Raw genomic sequence first — 10,932 nt, forward strand, 5'->3', positions numbered from 1 at the left:
ATACGATGGCAACAAAGGCGGTAGAACCGAGTGGGACTAAACGTGACACTAAGGCCAAAGTGGCGGCTTTAGAGAAATTGATGGATGAGAAAATTCCATCCTTGGAGGCTCTCATTGTGAGTTTGGGGAGTACTCACCAAGTAGTTTAGGAGACGGTAAAGGGGCATGCTGCCCGCTTCGAGGCCGTAGACGAGTCCATAGAGGGGCATGAGAGCCGCCTTGTGGCCGTCGAAGAGGCGATTCCGAAAGAGTATAACTCAGATATGGGTTATCTCTATGAAAAAGTCGAGCAACTCGAGAACATGTGCAATACTTTGATGAAAATGCCCGCGGACGGGAGTTTTGGTGGAACTCCTAAGGTGAAGCCGCCTACACCCCTCAAGTATAGTGGGGCGAGAGATTCGAAAGAAGTCGATAACTTCATCTTCGACATGGAACAATACTTCCGAGTGAGTGCGCTCGACGAAGGTCTAAAGGTCAGTACCGCGAGTATGTACCTAACGGATGACGCTAAACAATGGTGGCGCTCGAAACATGCCGAGATCGAGGCAGGGACCATTAGACTAGAGTCATGAGACGATTTCAAACGACTCTTTAAGGAGAAATTCTACCCGGAGAACACTGATTTCCTAGCTCGAAGGAAATTAAAGAACTTGAAACATACAGGCTCGATTCACGATTATGTGAAAGCGTATTCAGCTTGTATGTTGGAGATAGCAGACATGACCGAGAAGGATCGGGTGTTTCAGTTTATTGATGGTTTGAAGGAGTGGGCTCAGCGAGAAATCATGCGACAGCGACCTGAGTCCCTCTCAGCTGCGATGACAGCGGCTGAAAGACTAGTTGACTATTACACGGAGCGCGAAATCTCCCAGAAGAAGGGATTCGCTGCAACGGGCGGAGGCAATCAAAGGTTTGGAGGGACGACTTCACAAGCAAGACCTCCCTCTACGGGTAATAGTCGGTTCCTTCCCGGAGGTGATAATAGGAGATGGGGTCCGGCGAATTCCACTCCAACCTCTTCTAAGGATAGTAATTATGAAGCGTCGACTGCTAGGAAGCCGTTCGCGTGCTTCCTTTGCAAAGGACCGCACCGAATGTTCGAGTGCCCTCACCAAGGGGAGTTCAACACCCTTAAGAAGAATCTGTCCAAGATGTCAGTAGAACAGAATCCCGAGGGGATAGACCATGATGCAGAGGGGTGCGATGATCATGAGACCAGTGAGCAAGGAGAAATGGCTCGAATGGGAGCAGTCCACATGATGTGCTCAATGGACAAAGGCGCTGAGCGCTCCGAGACCAAGTCCACGGAACTGATGTACGTGGAGAAAAACGTCAATGGAAAGGCTATTCGAGCAATAATAGATACAGGGGCCTCCCATAATTTCGTCACCCCCCGACGAAGCGAAGAGACTCAGAATGAAGTTGAACCGAGAAGGAGGAAGCATGAAAGATGTCAACTCCAAAGCCTTGCCGATTCAGAGTGTGGCTAGAGAAGTGGTGATCAAGATGGGAGAATGGACGGGGAAGCTCGACTTCACCAACGTCCCGATGGATGACTTCAAGATCGTCCTCGGCATGGATTTTCTGAAGCGGACTCCGACCTTTCTGGCGCCCCACAATGGGTCTTTAATAATGGTGGGATCAAAACCATGTCTTGTGAAAGCTGTTGAAGCTGACCGAAAGCAAAAGGGGCCACTCCTCTCGGCCATGCAGTTGAAGAGGGGACTTCAAAAGGGAGAGCCTACATACTTGTGTACAGTGTCCATGAAAGAAGACACCTTTGCTGAATGCGTAGAACCACAAGTAGAGAAGGTGCTAGAGGACAACAAGGACTTGATGCCTGATCAACTACCTATGAGTCTGCCACCCCGACGTTCGGTAGACCATCAAATTGAATTACTCTCGGGCACAAGACCTCCTGCTCGAGGGCCATATCGGATGGCGCCTCCCGAACTAGCGGAACTACGAAGACAACTAGACGATCTGATTCGTTAGGGGTAGATACGACCTTCCAAAGCTCCCTATGGAGCCCCTGTGCTCTTCCAGAAGAAACAGGACGGTAGTCTGAGATTGTGTATTGACTACCGGGCTCTGAACAAGCTGACGGTGATGAACCGCTACCCCATCCCATTGGTAGCGGATTCGTTCGATCAATTACAAAGCGCTGTATACTTCACCAAGCTCGACCTAAGATCTGGTTATCATCAAGTTCGAATTGCCGAAGGAGATGAGCCGAAGACTGCTTGTGTGACGAGGTATGGGCGTTTTGAATGGTTGGTCATGCCTTTTGGCTTGACGAATGCCCCTGCAACATTTTGTACGTTGATGAACCGTGTTTTCCACGAGTACCTGGACAAATTCGTGGTGGTATATCTGGACGATATCGTTGTATATAGTCGCTCGTTGGCTGAACACATAAAACACTTGGAGTTGGTGTTCGCGAAGCTACGAGAGAACCACCTATTCGTGAAGAGAGAGAAATGTGAATTTGCCCAGCCCGAAGTGAATTTCTTTGGTCACATAGTGGGCAAAGGCAAACTGAAGATGGATCCGAAGAAGATTGCCGCTATCAAGGACTGGGGAACCCCAAGGAATGTGTCTGAGCTCTGCTCTTTTTTGGGGCTCGCAAACTACTATCGAAGATTCATCTAAGCGTACTCGACAATTGCTTCCCCGCTCACCGACTTGCTGAAGAAGGTTAATAAGTGGGAGTTGTCTATCGACAAGAAGAGGGCCTTTGAGAAGCTCAAGGAAGCGGTGGTACAGGAACCGATCTTGGCGGTTCCGAATATCACGAAGCCTTTTGAAGTTGAGATGGATGCATCTGATTACGCCCTCGGGGGGTGTTACTCTAAGAGCGTCACCCTGTGGCTTTCGAGAGCAGAAAGTTTAATGGAGCCGAGACTCGTTATGCGGTACAAGAGAAGGAACTCCTAGCTATTGTTCATTGCATGCGGGGATGGAGGCATTATCTCTTGGGATCAAAGTTCGTTGTCAAGACTGATAATACCGCAGCATCTCACTTCTTGACTCAGCCCAATCTAAACAGCCGACAAGCTAGATGGCAAGAATTGTTGGCAGAGTTCGATGTGGAATTCGCTTACAGACCAGGAGCCGCAAACAGAGTCGCTGATGCCCTTAGCCGAAGATGTGATTTGGCCACATTGCACACGATTGCTCATTTGTCTACCACCACAGTGGCTACCGACATTCAGGCTAAGGTGAAATCACACCTTGACCTGAACCCGGTGGCAAGGAATCTGAAACAATTAGCCATCGAAGGGAAGACTCGCAAATTTTAGATGGAGGATGGCCTCTTGTTCACGAAGGGACATCAGATCTTTGTTCCAAAAGTGGCAGGGCTGCGAAAGATTCTCTTGCAAGAGTGCCACGATACATTGTGGGCAGGTCATCCGGGGTGGCAGAGAACCTTATGCCTACTGAAGAGAAGCTACTACTGGCCGCAGATGAAGGATGATGTAATAGAGTACACAAAGACCTGTCTGATCTGCCAACAAGACAAGGGAGAGAAACAGAAGCCGAGGGGCTACTAAATCCCTTACCGGGTACCAACTCGTCCATGGGAAAGTATCTCGATGGACTTCATATCTGGGTTACCGAAGGTAGGGGCTCTCAATGTGATCCTTGTTGTTGTGGATCGCTTCTCGAAGTATGCCACATTCATTCCCCTTCTAAAGACGTGCAGTACTGAAGAGACGGCCACGATGTTCTTCAAGAATGTTGTGAAATATTGGGGACTACCTCAAAGTATAGTCAGTGATCGTTACTCTCGCTTCACGGGACTATTTTGGGGAGAATTGTTCCAGCTCCTGGGCTCTAAACTTTGGATGTCCTCAAGTTACCATCCTCAAACAGATGGCCAGACGGAAAGATTCAATAGCATGTTGGAAGAGTACTTGAGACATTTTGTGGGCGTAACCCAGATGGAGTGGGTGCGCCTCCAAGATGTTGCCCAGTTCTGTTTTAATGTTCAAACGAGCTCCTCTTCTTACAAGAGCCCGTTTGAGCTTGTTATAGGTCAACAACCGTTGTTGCCTCCCACAGTTGCAGATTCTTATGGTGGCCGGACGAAGAAAGCTCATGAGTTTGCTAAAGAATGGAATGTCAATGCTGAGATTGCTCGCGCTTACTTGGAGAAGGCATCTCGCCGCATGAAGAAGTGGGCAGATGCGAACCGGAGGCCAAGAGAGTTCAAGGTAGGCGACATGGTCATGGTGAAGTTGAATAAGGAGCAGATGAGATTTCTTAGGGGAAGAGACAAGCGGCTGGTGCGAAAGTATGAAGGCCCATCCAAGTGATCAAGCGGATTGGGGAAGTTGCTTACAAGGTTGACCGCCCTGCCTGGATGAAGTGTCACCCGGTCTTCCATGTGAGCTGCTTGAAGCCGTACCATCCAGATCCTAAAGATCCAACCCGCAACAAGAGAAAGCGCGCCAACATCTGTTCCAATCAACTTCCAGCAATATCAGCCGACTAATCCAGCCTTGAAGACTTGAAGAGTTCCAGCGCTGCCGAGGACAGCAACAGACTAGTTGGGGGAGAGTGTGACGATCCGTACACTTCGAACCCTTAGTTTTATTTATGCTATGTAGTTTCATTTCCTCTTGTATATTTTTAGTAACTACTTTCCTAGTTTAGCATAGTTAGCATAGCTTTTTCTTTCCCTAAATGGGTGTCGCTATTCTGCACTTTCCATGTTTCCTGCTACCAGGATGTAACTATCAAATTTCCCTCTTTGGGGAGTACTAGTCAATCAAACATCTGCTTCCCACCAAGTTGCCTTCTTATTGCTTGTTGTTGCTTTTTTGTGAACGACTCTTGCCTTCACTTCACTAACAAGCCCGTGTGTGTTGATCGAGACTAGAATTCCGACACCCACAACCTGAGACCGATTACGAGTGCCTAGTGCATGACAAACACTAGTGCCTAACGCTCTCGCTTTCATTCTTGTCGAGTGTTTAAACAAAGGTGCACGGCACGCCCCGACTCAAAGTTTCGGACCGTGACACTATGCCACCACAGGTAATGGTGCCCGTCTTCTTCTGCCCGACAGCATTAAAATGCTGAGCTGTTAGATAAGCAATGTTGAGAACAAAGGGGCCCTCTCTATCAATGTTTAAATAGCCCGCTAAAATCGACAACTTAACATTGTTAATGTTGTTAGGCTCTTTACGGCCGAAAATCGTGCCTCCAAGGAGACGCAAAAAGTAATGGGCCGGGGGAAGGTGATCATGAGCCAGCTTGCGCTCCTCAAAAGGGGTATGTGCCAAGGTCCGCCAAAGTATACGTAGGACCTTCCTAGGAGGTTCCGACTCACCGTGGGAAGATAAACCTAACCGACTACCAAACTCAGCTAAGGTTCAAGTGGTAGTCCGGTTAAACAACTGAAAGGAGACACAAGAGCTCTCCGGGTCTGTGGCATAGGCGGCAACCGAAAAGGTAAAGGAGCTGAAAAACTTAAGGGTCAGCTCCGCATAGGTCAATGCACTCATGGTGTTCAACCTAGTCATCCCCGTCCCGTTTAACAACTCAGCAACATGCTCGTAAATCCCCAGTCTCTCAAAGGTAGTCCGACACAAGAATTTCGTAGAAGTAATGTCACAGCGCTCTAAGTTATAAAAATGAGTACGATGAATCGAGTTAATGAAACGTACCTCAGGATAGGCAGGATACGGGTCCAAGGAGTCATCAGCACGGAACGTGGCAGTGGCACGTCCAGCAGTAGGAGTGCCTCGTCCTCGACCCCGTCCACGCCCAACAGCACCCGAAAAAGAAGCCAGTCCAAGAACTGGGCGGGGTACTAGAGCAGACCTGTAAGCAGCTGTGACAGCAGGTGACGACGCAGCAAGGGTCGTCACCGAAGAGGAAACGGTACCAGCAGTAGAAACAGCAGTGGAAGCGGCAGTAACAGTAGTGACCGCGGGGCTAGTGACGGTGGCAGCAGCAGGGACCACCGTCTCAGACAGGGATGGGGTAACAGTAGAGCTAGTCAAGGGAATTGTGTTACTATGCATCTTGATTGAAGACCGACAAGATATTTCAAATTAATCGACAAAACGCAAGAAAAATAGTCGGAATTTGACCCAACTCGAATAAACCCTAATTCCCAATTTGAACAGCAACAAACACGAATTGAAGGGAAAAATAGAGGGCAAATGTCGAAAATTAAACAACAAACACAATATGGGAGTTGAATTTGATGATGGGGAAGAAAAAATGGAGGAATTGGGGATTTTTAGAGGGTTTTATCGCGAAAATAAGGAGAGGGAAGATATAGAATGAAAAATAGAAGAGGAAAAGAAAGACTTCCTGTATCATATAGGCCTTAGTCACTCGATCGAGTGATTTGAAACCACTCAATCGAGACCTTTTCCCTGCATTCTTCTCGATCGAGTAAAATCCTCCTCGATCGAGAACTCTCCTTTTTAGGCAATTCGATCGAGAGCCTAAAACTGCTCGATCGATCTCTTTTTCTGGGTAATCCTCCCAATCGAGTAAAAAAAGCACTCGATCGATGTGTTTTCCTTTGGCACACATCCCAATGCGATAAATCTTCCCCAAACCTGCATAGAAAAACTTAGAAATGCTTCCCGCAAATACCAAATTCACAAAATATGTAGTCTATATTCGGTTTTACGCTAAAACTAACTACACTATTGTCTAACAGTCTAAAAACGCAATTAAAATGGTTTAACGGAAATTCAAAATTACAAAGTGTTACAACGGGGCATTCCCCGCTCATCTTCCAAAACACTGTAGTAGCCCAAAAGAGGGCTTCTGACTGGAGCAGGTCCCTTCAGCATCGCGGGCCGCCCTCTTTGATCGCCTTGAGCTTGAACTTAAACTGATGAAGGAGAATAGTTTGCGTCCACGTACGCCTTTACTTTCTTTTTTCCTTTTGCATTCCTATCCGCATTGGCAGCATTCCCACCACTTAATTTGACCTTCACTGTACCATGACCAACAGCATCTCCAGTATCCACTCTGTCTGTACCTGCAGCAAGGAAAATAATAGAATGGTCCTCCTTTTTGCTCTCAAGTCTGAGGCGGAGGTGTCACTATAGCAGCTCAATATTCAATATTTTCAGCTGGAGTGTCTGGGTCCTGGTCAATAGAGGGTAGGGCATTGCAAGGTTGAACTTGCATAGGGGCCCTACGAGCTTTGGACTGATAATGTCAGCTCCTCATCTCCTACCTGGAAAGTAAGGGTCTTCCCCCCGACATCAATTACCGCACGAGTAGTAAACAAAAATGGTCGCCCTAAAATAATAGGGGTATAAGAGTCTTCGGGTATGTCTAAGACCACAAAGTAAACGGGAATAAAGAATCTCTCGATTTTCACAGGCATGTCCTCTAAGACACCTAGTGGCCGTGATATACTACGGTCGGCCATCTGAACGGTCATATTAGTACAATTAAATTTGGTCAAACCCAGTCTCTTAGCGAGAGGCAAAGGTAAGACACTCACGCTAGCTCCTAAGTCACATAGCGCGTTGTCAATTAAGTGGGTCCCTATATGACAAGGAATTAAAAAGCTACCCGGGTCTGATTATTTGGGTGGTGTCTTATTCTGAACTAAGGCGGACCCTACTTCAGTCAAAGCCACCGTTTCATGGTCACTTATATGTCTCTTACGCGATAAAATTTCTTTCATGAACTTCATGTAAGAGGGTACCTGGGTAAGCAGTTCGGCGAAAGGAACGTTGACATGAAGGCTCTTTAGGATTTCAACAAATTTCCCGAACTGTTGGTTGGCCTTATTATTTTGCAATCGCCTTGGAAAGGGAACCGTGATAGGAATTTCTAACCCTTTATTTCTTTCTACCAATGTCTTGACAGGAGCATCATATTTTCCGCTCGATTGATCCTTTTTTCCTCTCGATCGAGGTCTTTTAGCAACAATATCAGTCGATCGAGCATTATCAGTGACTCGATCGATATCCTCTTTATCAGCATCACTCGATCGAGGTATGTTTTCACTCGATCGAGCTTTTTTCTTAGCAATTTCATTCAATCGAGGCATTTCCTCCTCTCGATCGAAGCCTTGATTATCAGCTTTACTCGATCGACCAACATTTTAACTCGATCGAGTAATATTCTCAGTAATTCTACTCGATCGACCACCAGAAATGAGTCGATCGAGTACTTTCTTCGGATTCAGCATGGTTTCGTCCAATGACGACTGTTCATGGCCTGCAACAGTATTCTCCGGGGCTGATATATCCTCATTAGTTGACATTTTGGGTCCTTCATAGGAAAGACCGCTTCGTAAATTTATCATATTTATCGTCTCATGTTGGTTCTTATCGGGTTGAGACGGTAAATGACCCGGCTTCCTTGAAGATTGGTTAGCCGCGAGTTGAGCAATATGAGACGCAAGTGACTTTATCAACACATCTTTCTGTTAGTCACTCTTCTGCAACTGTATAGTCAATGATTGGATCATTGACTTCAACTCAGTCATCTCACTTACACCCCTAGAAGAAGCTCATTGATTCGGCGGTGGAAAGGATGGAGGCTTTTGAAAGCCTTGTTGAGCTTTGTGAGGAGGAACGTAAGCTTGTTGCAGCTGCGGAGGAGGGGTAGGATTCAGCACATTCTGACAAGTCCATCTCAAATTGGGATGGACTCCACTCTGGTTATTATAATAGGAACCTCCGTGCCTATATTGCTGAAAGGCAAGAACTTCCTCCTTCTCAGTTAGACAGTCAACAGCAGTGTGACCGTCATTACTACCGCACCTCTCACAAGAAATGGTTTCTTGTCTAGTCAACAAGTGAACCGTCTGTTGATCACCAGCATTATATAATTCTAACCTACCGAAACAGGAGTTCATGGCTTCAAGTTGAGCCACAACTTCATTATCAACAGAACTAACTGTCTGAATGCCATCTCTCGGGTTCCCATACTCAGCACAATGGGTAGTCATCTCCTCTATTATACCCCATACCTTGTCATCATCATTGTTCTTCTGAAATCGCCCATTGGATGAGGCGTCCAAGATATCACGGTGGTCATCATACAACCCATTATAGAACTAGTTGCATAAGAACCACTGATCAAAACCATGGTGAGGAAGAGACCGCACCAACTTCTTAAACCGGCACCAAGCTTCAAAGAAGTTCTCATATGGTTCTTGCTTGAAACTTGTAATTTTTCCTCTCAGCTGATTAGTTCGTTGTGGAGGAAAATATCTTTTATAGAAAGCAAGGGCCAGGGTCTGCCAGTTGGTGATCCCAGCCGCGGTTCTGTCGAGATCTGTGAGCCATTCACGGGCTCCATCTGTCAAAGAAAAAGGAAATAGGACCTCCTTAATCTTGTCTTAATTCACTCCCTTAGTAGCGGGAATGGTGGAGTAATAGTCAGTGAAAACTTCCATCTGTTTACGCGGATCTTCACCCGCCATGCCTCGAAACAGGTTCCGTTCGACCAGATTGATGTAGGACGGTCGGATGTCAAAAGTATTGCCATCCTCGGTCGCAAGCTTGAAACCTTTAGGGATCGAGGCGGCTGTGGGCTCTGAGTGACTCGCGATATTAGGCATTTTCACTGGATTTACTGCAAAAATAGATTTGTCCTCTTCATAAGACGAGTCTTCTACAAATAAAAAGTGTTCTAGCTTAGGTTCAAAAGTACTCAAGGCTTCCTTTTGAATCTTTGTCTAATGCGAAAGGTCCTTTCTGGCTCAGGATCAGCTGGAACCAACTCTGACCTACTAGACCTGGGCATAAAAAGCACTGGAGAAAATAAGTGAGAACTGTCTCAAGGAATTAAAATTCCCTGAGACCGAGAAAGATAAACGAAACAGAGAACAGACAAATAGGCTATTGCCTCCCCGGCAACGGGGCCAAAATTTGATACGGTCGTTATGTACCAAAAATAAATACCTAAGTATAACTAACAGAAGCTAGCGATAAGTAAGTCCATAGTCACAATTGGGGGGTTTTAATTTGTTTTCTAAAACTACTGAAGGCAAAGGTCAAGAGAAGTAAAGATCAGAGCAATAAAACGAGAAAATAAAAGATATGTGATCAGATAAATGAGGTATGTCAGGATTTCAGTTCACCATGGAAGTTTATCAACTCAGTCATAAATAGTCTAGACAATATACTATGAGAAGGGCAAGGGAAAGGTCCTTCCGGTCCGCTATCCACCCTAGATTACAACTAACTTAACTTCCGTCCTCATTAGGGTAGTCTACTGTTCATAGCAGGTCTGTTCATTCCAATCTTCCGATCTAGGAACGAAATTAACCAGATTAAAGTTATTTAGAAGAGTGCACTCAACTAAACATATTACAGTTATATTGCTATGGTCACAGATTCTCACAAATAAATCATCTAGTCTATTCACAACATCGTCACTTTACTACCATGGCTCCCCTTGTCCTAACATAAGGATTTAGCTACTCATGCTTTTGAAATTAATAACAACAACGAATATGCTTAGGGTAGACATAATAGAAAGATTAAGATTAAACATGAACTAAGCAAATCAATAATAAAAGAACAATAGAACGAAGATTAAGAGAAACAAAGTATTGGATTAAGATTAAAAGGAAGAGAAAGATTACAATAGAGTGAATTCGGCTTAAAGAACTAAGTAGCAGTGATTAAGAGCAAAGTTCCAGAGATTAAGAGTAAATTATGAGTTTGCAAAACGTAATTAAGAGTGTCAAGAGATGTTTATGACCTAATCACTACTTCCTTATATAGGAAAGTAAAAATTAACAAAAGATAACCTAAACATGGATTAGTTAACCCGTGTAAACTAGCTAATCACTCGATCGAGGCTTTTTATTCCCCTCGATCGAGTACTTCTCTAGCAAATCTGTTCGATCGAGCAACTGAGGCTCTCGATCGAACACTCCCAAAATAGCCATCTTCGATCGAGCATAAGAACCACTCG

The 10,932-nt window shown here is 45.6% G+C and overlaps 1 protein-coding gene across 1 annotated transcript; it reads left to right on the forward strand.

Annotated features, from left to right (window-relative positions):
* The first annotated feature begins 1,509 nt into the window (after positions 1-1,509).
* Positions 1,510-1,998, forward strand: LOC141643342 (uncharacterized). Its single transcript, XM_074452476.1, has one exon. The coding sequence runs from the start codon at positions 1,510-1,512 to the stop codon at positions 1,996-1,998; it is 489 nt and encodes a 162-aa protein (XP_074308577.1).
* The last annotated feature ends 8,934 nt before the right edge of the window (positions 1,999-10,932 follow it).

The sequence above is a fragment of the Silene latifolia genome, chromosome 1, assembly GCF_048544455.1.
Source record: "Silene latifolia isolate original U9 population chromosome 1, ASM4854445v1, whole genome shotgun sequence".
Lineage (NCBI taxonomy): Eukaryota > Viridiplantae > Streptophyta > Magnoliopsida > Caryophyllales > Caryophyllaceae > Silene > Silene latifolia.

Excerpts from the sequence above, each read along its gene's own strand:
- LOC141643342 (XM_074452476.1), top strand. The coding sequence starts at position 1,510 with ATGGGAGAATGGACGGGGAAGCTCGACTTCACCAACGTCCCGATGGAT.